The 15,113-nt window shown below is 41.6% G+C and overlaps 1 protein-coding gene across 1 annotated transcript in view; it reads left to right on the top strand.

Moving 5' to 3' along the window:
- The window catches only part of SUCLG2 (succinate-CoA ligase GDP-forming subunit beta), a 641,499-nt gene extending 626,798 nt beyond the window's left edge, over positions 1-14,701 (top strand). The window contains exon 11 of the mRNA XM_053720692.1: positions 13,564-14,701. Within this exon, the coding sequence (XP_053576667.1) occupies positions 13,564-13,679 (116 nt within the window). The 3' untranslated portion in view covers positions 13,680-14,701. The remainder of the gene's footprint in view (positions 1-13,563) is intronic.
- Positions 14,702-15,113: the final 412 nt, after the last annotated feature.

The following is a 15,113-nucleotide window of genomic DNA, read 5'->3' as shown; positions in this document are numbered from 1 at the left end:
GATATTTTTGGGAGAAAGGTTTTGCAAGCCGTGGTGCCTTCCATTTAGGTGACCTGATTTGCTCCCTCCCTTCATCCGTGTCCTAAAGCTTTGGTATTGGTTCCCACAAGTAAGGATGACGCCGTGGACCGGACACACCTATGTTGGAGAAAACAGAATTTATGTTTACCTGATAAATTACTTTCTCCAACGGTGTGTCCGGTCCACGGCCCGCCCTGGTTTTTTTAATCAGGTCTGATAATTTATTTTCTTTAACTACAGTCACCACGGTAACATATGGTTTCTCCTATGCAAATATTCCTCCTTAACGTCGGTCGAATGACTGGGGTAGGCGGAGCCTAGGAGGGATCATGTGACCAGCTTTGCTGGGCTCTTTGCCATTTCCTGTTGGGGAAGAGAATATCCCACAAGTAAGGATGACGCCGTGGACCGGACACACCGTTGGAGAAAGTAATTTATCAGGTAAACATAAATTCTGTTTTTGCTTTATATGTTGTTTTTTCTTTTACATTGAGCAAGATGTCCCAATCCAATCCTGTCTCTGAAGTTTCTGCTGGAACATTGCTGTCTGACATCGGTTCTACCAAAGCTAAGTGCATTTGTTGCAAAATTGTAGAAATTATTCCACCGAATGTCATTTGTAATAGTTGTCTTGATAAACTTTTACATGCAGATAGTGTTTCTATCAGTAATAGTACATTGCCAGTTGCAGTTCCTTCAACTTCTAATGTGCATGATATACCTGTAAATTTTAAAGAATTTGTTTCTGAATCTATTATGAAGGCTTTGTCTGCATTTCCACCTTCTAATAAACGTAAAAGGTCTTTTAAAACTTCTCATTTAGCTGATGAAATTTCAAATGACCAACAACATAATAATTCATCCTCTTTTGCTGAGGATCTATCTGAAACAGAAGATCCTTCCTCAGATATTGACACTGACAAATCTACTTATTTAAAATAGAGTATATGCGTTCTTTATTAAAAGAAGTGTTAATTACTTTGGATATTGAGGTAACCAGTCCTATTGACGTTCAGTCTAATAAACGTTTAAATGCTGTTTTTAAACCTCCTGTGGTTTCCCCAGGTGTTTTTCCCATTCCTGAGGCTATTTCTGATATGATTTCTAGGGAATGGAATAAGCCAGGTACTTCCTTTGTTCCTTCTTCAAGGTTTAAAAGATTGTATCCTTTACCAGCAAAATCTATAGAGTTTTGGGAAAAGATCCCCAAAGTTGATGGGGCTATTTCTACTCTTGCTAAACGTACCACTATTCCTATGGAAGATAGCACTTCCTTTAAGGATCCTTTAGATAGGAAGCTTGAATCTTATCTAAGGAAGGCCTATTTATATTCAGGTCATCTTCTCAGACCTGCTATTTCTTTGGGTGATGTTGCGGCTGCATCAACTTTCTGGTTGGAAAACTTAGCGCAACATGAATTGGATTCTGACGTATCTAGCATTGTTCGCTTACTGCAACATGCTAATCATTTTATTTGTGATGCCATTTTTGATATTATCAAAATTGATGTTAGATCCATGTCTTTAGCTGTATTAGCTAGAAGAGCTTTGTGGCTTAAATCTTGGAATCCTGATATGACATCTAAATCTAGATTACTATTTCTTTCTTTCCAAGGTAATAATTTATTTGGTTCTCAGTTGGATTCTATTATTTCAACTATCACTGGAGGAAAAGGAGTTTTTTCGCCTCAGGATAAAAAACCTAAGGGTAAATCTAAGGCTTCTAACCGTTTTCGTTCCTTTCGTCAGAATAAGGAACAAAAACTCAATCCTCCTCCCAAGGAATCTGCTTCCAGTTGGAAGCCTTCCTCAAATTGGAATAAATCCAAGCCATTTAGGAAACCAAAGTCTGCCCCTAAGTCCGCATGAAGGTGCGGCCCTCATTCCAGCTCAGCTGGTAGGGGGCAGATTAAGGTTTTTCAAGGATTTTTGGATAAAATCTGTCCAAAATCATTGGATTCAGAGCATTGTCTCTCAAGGGTATCGAATAGGATTCAAAGTAAAACCTCCTGTGAGAATATTTTTTCTCTCACACATTCCTGTAAATCCAGTAAAAGCTCAGGCTTTTCTGAAGTGTGTTTCAGACCTGGAGTCTTCAGGGGTAATCATGCCAGTTCCTCTTCAGGAACAAGGTTTGGGGTTTTATTCAAACCTATTCATTGTACCAAAGAAAGAAAATTTGTTCAGACCAGTTCTGGATCTGAAAATTTTGAATTGTTATGTAAGAGTACCAACTTTTAAGATGGTGACTATAAGGACTATTCTGCCTTTTGTTCAGCAAGGACATTATATGTCCACAATAGACTTGCAGGATGCATACCTTCATATTCCGATTCATCCAGAACACTATCCGTTTCTGAGATTCTCTTTTCTAGACAAGCATTACCAATTTGTTGCTCTTCCATTTGGCCTAGCAACAGCTCCAAGAATCTTTTCAAAGGTTCTGGGTGCCCTACTATCTGTAATCAGAGAACAGGGTATTGCGGTGTTTCCTTATTTAGACGATATCATGGTACTAGCTCAGTCTTTACATACTGCAGAATCTCACACGAATCAACTAGTGTTGTTTCTTCGGAAACATGGTTGGAGGATCAATTTACCAAAAAGTTTCTTGATTCCTCAGACAAGGGTCACCTTTTTAGGTTTCCAGATAGATTCAGTGTCCATGACTCTGTCTCTAACAGACAAGAGACGTTTAAAATTGGTTGCAGCCTGCCGGCGCCTTCAGTCTCAATCATTCCCTTCAGTGGCTATGTGCATGGAAGTTTTAGGTCTCATGACTGCAGCATAGGACGCAATCCCCTTTGCTCGTTTTCACATAAGACCTCTACAGCTTTGTATGCTGAATCAATGGTGCAGGGATTATACAAAGATATCACAATTAATATCCTTGAATCCCAATGTACGACACTCTCTGACATGGTGGATAGATTACCATCGTTTGGTTCAAGGGGCTTCTTTTGTTCGCCCAACCTGGACTGTGATCACAACAGATGCGAGTCTTTCAGGTTGGGGAGCCGTTTGGGGGTCTCTGACAGCACAAGGGGTTTGGAAATCTCAAGAGGCGAGATTACCAATAAATATTTTAGAACTCCGTGCAATTCTCAGGGGTCTTCAGTTCTGGCCTCTACTAAAGAGAGAACCGTTCATTTGTTTTCAGACAGACAATATCACAACTGTGGCTTATGTCAATCATCAGGGTGGGACTCACAGTCCCCAAGCTATGAAAGAAGTATCTCGGATACTTGCTTGGGCGGAATCCAGCTCCTGTCTAATCTCTGCGGTGCATATCCCAGGTGTAGACAATTGGGAGGCGGATTATCTCAGCCGCCAGACTTTACATCCAGGAGAGTGGTCTCTCCATCCAGATGTGTTTTCTCAGATTGTTCAGATGTGGGGGCTTCCAGAGATAGATCTCATGTCCTCTCATCTAAACAAGAAACTTCCCAGATACCTGTCCAGGTCCAGGGATGTTCAGGCGGAAGCAGTGGATGCGCTGACACTTCCTTGGTGTTATCAACCTGCTTACATCTTCCCGCCTCTAGTTCTTCTTCCAAGAGTGATTTCCAAAATCATCATGGAACAGTCTTTTGTGTTGCTGGTGGCTCCAGCATGGCCACACAGGTTTTGGTATGCGGATCTGGTTCGGATGTCCAGTTGCCCGCCTTGGCCACTTCCGTTACGGCCGGACCTACTATCTCAAGGTCCATTTTTCCATCAGGATCTCAAATCATTAAATTTGAAGGTATGGAAATTGAACGCTTAGTTCTAAGTCATAGAGGTTTCTCTGATTCAGTGATTAATACTATGTTACAAGCTCGTAAATCTGTCTCTAGGAAGATTTATTATAGAGTTTGGAAGGCTTACATTTCATGGTGTTCTTCTCATAAATTCTCCTGGCATTCTTTTAGAATTCCTAGAATTTTGCAGTTTCTTCAGGATGGTCTGGATAAGGGTTTGTTTGCAAGTTCCTTGAAAGGACAAATCTCCGCTCTTTCTGTTTTATTTCACAGAAACATTGCTATACTTCCTGATATACACTGCTTTGTACAGGCTTTAGTTTGTATTAAGCCTGTCATTAAGTCAATTTCTCCTCCTTGGAGTCTTAATTTGGTTCTGAGGGCTTTACAGGCTCCTCCTTTTGAACCTATGCATTCTTTGGACATTAAACTACTCAGGATAAGGCAGTTTTGCTGACTTCTTTTCAATTTTTACCTAAGGTTGTGAATTCTAACAACATTAGTAGAGAAATTGTTGTCCCTTCTTTATGTCCTAATCCTAAGAATTCTTTGGAGAGATCCTTACATTCTTTGGATGTGGTAAGAGCTTTGAAATATTAAAAATTTCAGGAAGACTTCTAGTCTATTTGTTTTATTTTCTGGTCCTAGGAAAGGTCAGAAAGCTTCTGCTGTTTCCTTGGCTTCTTGGTTGAAACTTTTGATTCATCAAGCTTATTTGGAGTCGGGTCAAACCCCGCCTCAGAGAATTACAGCTCATTCTACTAGATCAGTCTCTACTTCATGGGCTTTTAAGAATGAAGCTTCAGTCGATCAGATTTGCAAAGCAGCCACTTGGTCCTCTTTGCATACATTTACTAAATTCTACCATTTTTATGTATTTGCTTCTTCGGAAGCAGTTTTTGGTAGAAAAGTTCTTCAGGCAGCTGTTTCAGTTTGATTCTTCTGCTTTTTGATTTAAGTTTTTTTTTCTTTCAAAAGTGAAAATAAACTTATTTTTGGGTCGTGGATTATTTTCTCAGCGGAATATGGCTGTTTTTGTTTTAGTCCCTCCCTCTCTAGTGACTCTTGAGTGGAAAACTCCACATCTTGGGTATTGATATCCCATATGTCACTAGCTCATGGACTCTTGCCAATTACATGAAAGAAAACATAATTTATGTAAGAACTTACCTGATAAATTCATTTCTTTCATATTGGCAAGAGTCCATGAGGCCCACCCTTTTTTTGGTGGTTATGATTTTTTTGTATAAAGCACAGTTATTTCCAAATTTCCTTTGTTGATGCTTTCTACTCCTTTCTTTATCACCCCACTGCTTGGCTATTCGTTAAACTGAATTGTGGGTGTGGTGAGGGGTGTATTTATAGGCATTTTGTGGTTTGGGAAACTTTGTCCCTCCTGGTAGGATTGTATATCCCATATGTCACTAGCTCATGGACTCTTGCCAATATGAAAGAAATGAATTTATCAGGTAAGTTCTTACATAAATTATGTTTTTTTAACTTTTTTCCCCAGATCCTCAAAACTTACACTGTTGGAAAGGTTTGGCGATTAACTTTCCAACGGTGGGTCTTGGGGTCTGTAGCTGCTTAGATGCCTGAGATACAGGTTTCTAAGCAGCATACCCCTGCTCCTATACTTAACATAAAATTGCGCGTTGACGTCATCGCACATAACTTGATGCCCCGGCGATGCCTGTCACTATGCAGGCCCGATCGCCAGGGTAGGAGCAGGTGGGAGCCTCCAGATCTCTCTCAAGGGGGGAGAGTGCTAGCGACGGCACTGAGCTGTCGTTAGTTTCAGAGTGCGAATCCTTCAAAAATGCTGAGGACAACCATAGACGGCGTGGAGTACTATACAGCGTGCAAGTAGCAAGTGACGTAAGGTGGGCGTGGCCTATGACGAAGCAGACGAGTTCCGTGAAACGTGTAAGGCCACGCCCACCTTAAGTCACTTGCTACTTACACGCTGTATAGTACTCCACATGTGGTTGTCCTCAGCGTTTTTGAAGGATTTGCACCAAGTTATCATTTTGAGCCTCTGGTTTGGCTACAGTGGCTACCTCCGGTCCCAAATACAGAACTTGGCCGTTTTGATTTGAAAGAAGGAACTTTCCTACATCAAGGAACTTTTTTGACATCAGGCCGTTCTTCTGTGGACACAGTGGGGGCACTTTTATATCTACTCGTCCTTCCTTATCTCATATGATTGAGGTCTCATATTGTGAGTAGGGATTACCCTTGGGGAAGGTGTATTTTATATGTTTACAATTTAATATTTTATTAAATTTGATCTTCACTATGAGAGGTGTTTTGTGTGCTTATCTTTTTATATTTCTCATATATATATATATATATATATATATACACACACACACACACTGTAGCAGTCAAGCTCTCTATTTTCTCTATAAACACATACTCTTTTGCTTTTGCTCTTAATGGAAACTAGGTGTAAGAGGAGCAGAGATTCTCCCTTTAAAGGACATTAAACACAATATTTAATATAAAATGACCATTACATGAATGAATAAAATGACCAAAACATGACTGCGTTGGGAGGTTCTTTTGCAATCACTAGCTAACAGTACATTTTCAGTGTGTTGACTGGTTTGGTGTGTGTTATTGACTGTAGCCCAATAACCATCAGTATTTACAATAGTTGTTAACGGCTTTAAATGAATTTCTAGCTAATTTAGTATGGGTATTAAATATACTGGCTAACCGCTAACCATAATATTTAGAAGTGCTGTAGAAAAAGTTTAATCTCAGCAAATGTAGTAATATCTATGCTGTATATAAAGACAACATTTCCGTTTAATCAGGGAGTACCAGATGAGCATGTCGGGCTGTTTATAACAACACCATAGTACTATTGCATTGTGCCTCTGCCAGCTTTTCATTAAGGTTTATTATAGACTTCAAAGTTAAAGCACAAGTACCATCTGGTCATCCAATTAGCTTGCTCCATCACCAACGAGAAATATTTAAAATGACAAATTACAATTTACACCATTTTATTATCTCCTTTACTACGTGCTGAGAAATTACAGACAGAGGAGCAGATGTGGGCAAAATATTTATAATTATATAACTGACCAAAATGTGCACTAGGGGAGGCAAATAGTGACTGAGAGGTTTTGTAAGAAAATTGTGATCACTAAAAACATTTTTCTAGGGTTTATATCTATTAAGTGTATTTATTTGCTTTATAAATTAATCAAATTTTTTAATAGTTAATGGACAGTAAACTCCAATTAGATGTGCGTTAATCAGATAGAGCAGGCAATTTTAAACAATTTCCAATTTACTTCTATTATCACATTTGATTTGTTCTCTTTGTATCATTTGTTAAAGAGTAAACTAGGGAGAAGAGCGGGAAGCAGCCAAAGAGTAAACTAGAGAGGCTCCGGAGCACAAATTCAGTACTGGGAGCTAGCTGAGCATAATGATTCCATTGCACTTTCTAGCTCAGCGATTCCATACATCCCTTCTTGTCAATTTCTCATCTCATTGTCTTAGTCTTAAATTGTTGTTGGCACTAAAAGAAACATTCACATCAGTATTGAACAGAATTCAGTAAATGTGTTTAACAATCAGGGTTCCTCCCATTGTTGTATCTTTTACGTTGATTTGATGTCTCTATTGTTCAGGGAGTCCCATTCTTTCACCACCGTTAGTCTAGTTCTAGATGTATGATTCCCTTTGTGTTTTGTGACCACACCTAGTCACTTTCTTTAGAGATACTCCAGGTTAAAGAATATTCTGTAATGCAGTCCCACTGTGATCACTGTAGACCCCAGTCTGCCAGTCCCGCTGTGATCACTGTAGACCCCAGTCTGCCAGTCCCATTGTGATCACTGTAGACCCCAGTCTGCCAGTCCCACTGTGATCACTGTAGACCCCAGTCTGCCAGTCCCACTGTGATCACTGTAGACCCAAGTTTGCCAGTCCCACTGTGATCACTGTAGACCCAAGTTTGCCAGTCCCACTGTGATCACTGTAGACCCCAGTCTGCCAGTCCCACTGTGATCACTGTACACCCCAGTCTGCCAGTCCCACTGTGATCACTGTACACCCCAGTCTGCCAGTCCCACTGTGATCACTTTAGACCCCAGTCTGCCAGTCCCACTGGGATCACTGTAGACCCCAGTCTGCCAGTCCCACTGGGATCACTGTAGACCCCAGTCTGCCAGTCCCACTGTGATCACTTTAGACCCCAGTCTGCCAGTCCCACTGTGATCACTGTAGACCCCAGTCTGCCAGTCCCACTGGGATCACTGTAGACCCCAGTCTGCCAGTCCCACTGGGATCACTGTAGACCCCAGTCTGCCAGTCCCACTGGGATCACTGTAGACCCCAGTCTGCCGGTCCCACTGGGATCACTGTAGACCCCAGTCTGCCGGTCCCACTGGGATCACTGTAGACCCCAGTCTGCCAGTCCCACTGGGATCACTGTAGACCCCAGTCTGCCAGTCCCACTGGGATCACTGTAGACCCCAGTCTGCCAGTCCCACTGGGATCACTGTAGACGCCAGTCTGCCAGTCCCACTGGGATCACTGTAGACGCCAGTCCCACTGGGATCACTGTAGACCCCAGTCTGCCAGTCCCACTGGGATCACTGTAGACCCCAGTCTGCCAGTCCCACTGGGATCACTGTAGACCCCAGTCTGCCAGTCCCACTGGGATCACTGTAGACCCCAGTCTGCCAGTCCCACTGGGATCACTGTAGACCCCAGTCTGCCAGTCCCACTGGGATCACTGTAGACCCCAGTCTGCCAGTCCCACTGGGATCACTGTAGACCCCAGTCTGCCAGTCCCACTGGGATCACTGTAGACCCCAGTCTGCCAGTCCCACTGGGATCACTGTAGACCCCAGTCTGCCAGTCCCACTGGGATCACTGCAGACCCCAGTCTGCCAGTCCCACTGGGATCACTGCAGACCTGCCAGTTCCACTGGGATCACTGTAGACCCCAGTCTGCCAGTCCCACTGGGATCACTGCAGACCTGCCAGTTCCACTGGGATCACTGTAGACCCCAGTCTGCCAGTCCCACTGTGATCACTGTAGACCCAAGTTTGCCAGTCCCACTGTGATCACTGTAGACCCCAGTCTGCCAGTCCCACTGTGATCACTGTACACCCCAGTCTGCCAGTCCCACTGTGATCACTGTACACCCCAGTCTGCCAGTCCCACTGTGATCACTGTAGACCCCAGTCTGCCAGTCCCACTGTGATCACTTTAGACCCCAGTCTGCCAGTCCCACTGTGATCACTTTAGACCCCAATCTGCCAGTCCCACTGTGATCACTTTAGACCCCAGTCTGCCAGTCCCACTGTGATCACTGTAGACCCCAGTCTGCCAGTCCCACTGGGATCACTGTAGACCCCAGTCTGCCAGTCCCACTGGGATCACTGTAGACCCCAGTCTGCCAGTCCCACTGGGATCACTGTAGACCCCAGTCTGCCCGTCCCACTGGGATCACTGTAGACCCCAGTCTGCCAGTCCCACTGGGATCACTGTAGACCCCAGTCTGCCAGTCCCACTGGGATCACTGTAGACCCCAGTCTGCCAGTCCCACTGGGATCACTGTAGACCCCAGTCTGCCAGTCCCACTGGGATCACTGTAGACCCCAGTCTGCCGGTCCCACTGGGATCACTGTAGACCCCAGTCTGCCGGTCCCACTGGGATCACTGTAGACCCCAGTCTGCCAGTCCCACTGGGATCACTGTAGACCCCAGTCTGCCAGTCCCACTGGGATCACTGTAGACCCCAGTCTGCCAGTCCCACTGGGATCACTGTAGACGCCAGTCTGCCAGTCCCACTGGGATCACTGTAGACGCCAGTCCCACTGGTATCACTGTAGACCCCAGTCTGCCAGTCCCACTGGGATCACTGTAGACCCCAGTCTGCCAGTCCCACTGGGATCACTGTAGACGCCAGTCTGCCAGTCCCACTGGGATCACTGTAGACGCCAGTGCCACTGGTATCACTGTAGACCCCAGTCTGCCAGTCCCACTGGGATCACTGTAGACCCCAGTCTGCCAGTCCCACTGGGATCACTGCAGACCCCAGTCTGCCAGTCCCACTGGGACCACTGTAGTCCATGTACCAGTATCGGATACAGCTTTGTTTGGATTCTGTATGAGTACAGCTATTCGAGTATTCTCCAAGACATATATGATAATTATTTATCCTTTAGTTACGTGAAGCTGCTGGTTTCTCTGCTTTGTTTTGTTTTGGGACTGTTCAACCCATTCCTTTTTGTGTGACTTTTAGTGACCAATTAGACAATAGGTGTTTTCCTATTTATAAGACAGAGTGAACTGGTAACTTTTTCCTTCCTCTCTAGTATTTTTTCCTTTGACGTACTAACTGTGATATTGTGCCATACCTATATGTGTGGGTAATAATAGGCTTTAAATATATGAATTACTTCATTCCCATTAGAGAGTACAAAAAGTACAAAAAGAGTAAATACTAAAAGGGTATCCAAAAAAAACTTATTTAAATCTATGCATCCACAGTTGTCTAAATTACAAATATTTTTATTTATTATTGTAGGGTTTATTTTAAACACTTCCTTCACTGAGTTTTTTTTTTTTTTATGTGGTTTTTTTTTTTCCCCCTGAGGCCACTCAAGGTCTATAATAAAGCAGCCACTGAGCTATCAGTCCTGAAGGTCTAGCTGTACTTCCTGTTAGTTTCAAAATCAACATAAACAGCTTTACTTTAATATTTGTTTTTCTCACATAAAGCTCTTTAATGTGTTTAAACAGTGCTCTTTCATTTGCTATCAATACAATTTGTTATTTGTCTGACCCATTAATGTATGTAATTCTACCTGTTACTAATATAATAATAAAGCAGCTGTACTGTGAGATTTCCAGCAGACTCAGACATTAGTCAGGTTGGCCAGTTCGTACTTAGAGAGTTATAGGACTATGGTTTTGTTCAGTGGCAAAATACCAAATATGTGATTTACCTATTGGCTTACGTTTGATGTGACTTTTATATTTCACTGAACATCCACCAGGTTTAATCCGAGCGTTGATATTTTCAGCAGATCTCTCACACCACCCAGTGGCTGCAATGTGATCTCAAACAATAATACAAAGTCATGTTATGGTTTGGAAGTAAACAGACTTATGTTTGAGTTGCTGTATAATATCTGGATTTGAAAATTCTGCAGTTAATATTTTACAGTTTTCAGTCTATACATTTTTTTTACTATATTCAGTAAATATATGAAACATGACAAGTTTATGTTGTGTGAGGAATTGTTTATTTGCAGTAATGTGATTTTATTTAACTCTCAGAAGACACAATATAATTCTCCTTTCAAGCTGCTTTGATTACTGGTTCCTCCCTATGACATTTTGGCAAACGTCTCAGCAATGAATTGGTGTTGGGCAAAATATTATCCTTCTGCTCTTGTTTCTAGCCCAGACAATAGGAAGCAGAGTAACAAAATATTACATTGTCATTAATTGCAGACTCCATACAGATAAACAGCAGACAAGGGAGAATGGGAAAGAGCAACTTAAACATTCTTCTTTCTCTTGTGCCTTTTGCTAAATGAATATTGAGGGTGAGACGTGTGACAAACTAGCTGGCGCTTTATAGTAAAGCTATCAAGTAGCAAAAGACTGAGTGATTTCAACTGTGATCTCCTTTATTGTGTCACAAATAATCCATTTTACCTGCCGTAGTGAATTAAATGGTTTACAAATAGCTCCTTTATCTCTATTTGGTCATATGAAATAGATGCTTTCACATGGTGAAACTACCACCTGTACTGAAAATGTCATAACTGCAGTATGGATTATAGAAAAGATATGTAAACAAGAAGGAAGTAGCAGACATCAACTTCTCAGTGAGGGAAAGAGCCCAGCCCATTTGAAAGGGTGTTCCTATAGCTTCTATTAATGCAATTAACTCTTTGTTACAGCATCTTTAAGTACATTGTCTCTTTGATGGGTCATCTTGCATGTTTTTATTGTACTATTGTTTGCCTGTACCTATGTGTTTAACGCTTAACAAGGGGTTAAGCACATAGTTATTCACCTCAAGGACCACCAATGCACTACTAACCCTTAGCCGAACACAGCCATTTATTGGTGGCTACGTGCATCTGACACCCCTGAGCACAGCCAGTGATAGGTGGTTATTTGCATCTGACACCCCTGAGCACAGCCAGTGATTGGTAGTTACTCACATCTGACACCCCTGAGCACAACCAGTGATTGGTGGTTACTCCCATCTGACACCCCTGAGCACAGCCAGTGATTGGTTGTTACTCCCATCTGATACCCCTGACCACAGCCAGTGATTGGTGGTTACTCCCATTTGACAACCCTGAGCACAGCCAGTGATTGGTGGTTACTCACATCTGACACCCCTGAGCACAGCCAGTGATTGGTGGTTACTCACATCTGACACCCCTGAGCACAGCCAGTGATTGGTGGTTACTCACATCTGACACCCCTGAGCACAGCCAGTGATTGGTTGTTACTCCCATCTGACACCCCTGAGCACAGCCAGTGATTGGTTGTTACTCCCATCTGACACTCCTGAGCAAAGCCAGTGATTGGTGGTTACTCGCATCTGACACCCCTGAGCACAGCCAGTGATTGGTGGTTACTCGCATCTGACACCCCTGAGCAGAGCCAGTGATCCTTTTTTTTTTTTTTTTTTTTAACTTGTCTCCTATATATAATACTGACGAATTGTGTTGCCTAGAATTATAATACATATTATTTTGGTTTTGACTTACCCCCTCTGGGATGCTCAGACGCACAATATAGCAGGTTAACTAGTGAATATTACTGTCCCTTTTCCCCACGGATTCCTACTGTACTTACCACTGGGACCTAGATAATTACCACCGGCTGACAAATTGTCGCCTAGATTTCAACTAACAATAATTTTTATACAGTAATCCCAGTGTGGAGTTGGATGGGGTTAAATATTAATCTGATTGTAACCTGCGCTACTTTCCGTCCCCTGTTACATGTGGTGTTGCCACCTTGTATCTTCATTATAACAATAATCATACTTATTTGTGGATTATTTCATAGGGTAAAATATTTATTCTCACTACCTCCCCATATTTGGGGTTTGCTATAGTGTTACCCTATTAATTACCAGATTACTTTCTCATTACCTGAGGATATAGTAATTTTCACTCGCGCTGCACCGATATTACCACTTTGTGTTTTTAACATTACATTTCTTTTTTATTAATTATTAAATGTTAAGTTTTAACCCCTTCCTCCGGGGGATACCCATTTCTACTCACAGTTTATCTTATATCCACCAATAAAGACTTTATATTCATATAGTGTTGTCAAGTGCTACAAATGTACATACTTTTCTGGTGTTCTCATTGGAATTCTTAGAGTCTGTGTGTTTCCTTGCACTGTTGGAGTTTGTATCACTAAGATGTTATAAAATAAAAATTAAAAAACTTAATCAAGTTATCAGTTTGCTAGTCAAGAAACCTCTATCCAGGTGTTCTATTGTTCTGCCACGCTAAGAAAAATATTTTTTTGTTAAAAAACAAAAAATCAAATACCATTCCTTCACCTAGTACCGCACGGGCGTGGTCAGGAAGTACTGTGGGCGTGGTCAACATGATCCAGACTGTAGCCATATTGTCCAAGTTTCCTGTGGACTGTTTTAGGGACATTTTATAGAACGGGAACGGAATCTAGATGGACAGAGTCCACAAACAATTACTATTCTGCTAAATAACTGCTTAGCTTATTCATGAAAATAACATAATCTTTTTCTCCCCCTAAGGAACAAACGTCCATGAAGCTAAGAGAATTCTGAATGAGAGTGGATTGCCTATAACCTCAGCTAGTGACCTTGATGACGCTGCCCAGAAGGCTGTCTCAAGCATCACTAGAAAATAATGTCATCTAAACACGTCACCAGAATATCGGATGAAGGGATACGAGATCTAAAATATGAATGTATTTTGACTCCTCTTTTGGTACCTGCATAATTGATACAATTTGGTAGCATTAACAGACACACAAGGAATCTTCGTTTCATGTGCGCAACCTTTTGTAAATTACCATTTACACGTTTCCTCACGGTGGTTAAATCTAATCAGCCATTCATTTTATATAAATAATGGGATCAAAATTTATATTTTTGCTAACCCTGTTTTACTTTGTTGGGAGTCAACTAAAAAGTAGAGTAGACTGTATTTTATATGGCACTTAAAACAATGTATTTCTTGTTATACGTACTGTATGGCGTTTATATTGCCTAACACTCACAATGTCTGTGCCTGTATTGGAATTATTCCCACAGGTAAATCATATATATGACCATTAAGCCTTTTATTAGCTGATAAAATATTGTATAGATATTATCTCTCTGTATCAAGTTGTTCGACTGTTAACATGGAAGATAGCACTTTCTGCTGTCAGCATTATACTGTATGAATAAATCCGCTGCTATTTAGAAAAAGGAAGGATAACGATCAGTACGGAACTGAAGAGCCTTGTTTTCTACTGCATTGGTTATGAAACAGATTGTACGGGTATATATATATAGATAGGTTTTAAAGTTCTCCATTTTTACTACAATTTGTGTTTTGGAAACTCCAATTTAATGATGTAAAGGTACGGTAAATGTTCTTTCATATCAGCAACTGGAAAATAAGGCATCCGCAGGGGTGTAAATTAGCAACTTAAGTTATTCCAAAACCTTAGCCTATTTAGTGTTAAGTGTAAACTGCATTAAAAAAAGAATGTTTATGGCCCTTTAAGGCTAAGGTATGTGTCATGTTTTCATTGGCTAAGAAAATCACATGCTTCAGTCAGATCTCTTGTCTCTAGTTAACCCTTCACATACATCATCTTTGATCTAAATCTATCCTGACATTTCTAACAACAAACGAAAGTAATAAATATGTTTTTCTTGACTTTTCTGGACTTCTGTGATCATTAAATTCCTCTACACCAGAGCTGTCCACACTATATTCTCTGACCACACCTGACTTACTAGAGTTTGTTGTCTGGCTATCAGCACCACTGAGCCAGACATCTGTAATGTGTTATTGAAACAGCAGTTCCACACTTCTCATTAAAGGGACAGTACACTGTAAAAAAAATTTCCATTAATGTATTTTCAATGACTTGTTATACCAGCTGCAGAGTATAAAATGTTATGAGAAATTGCATTTCTCCAACATAGGTGTGTCCGGTCCACGGCGTCATCCTTACTTGTGGGATATTCTCTTCCCCAACAGGAAATGGCAAAGAGCCCAGCAAAGCTGGTCACATGATCCCTCCTAGGCTCCGCGTTTATTTGTGTATTTGAAATAGCTGGTTTTG

Source organism: Bombina bombina, chromosome 7 (assembly GCF_027579735.1).
Source record: "Bombina bombina isolate aBomBom1 chromosome 7, aBomBom1.pri, whole genome shotgun sequence".
Classification (NCBI taxonomy): Eukaryota; Metazoa; Chordata; class Amphibia; order Anura; family Bombinatoridae; genus Bombina; species Bombina bombina.
This window is presented reverse-complemented; position numbering and strand designations above follow the sequence as displayed.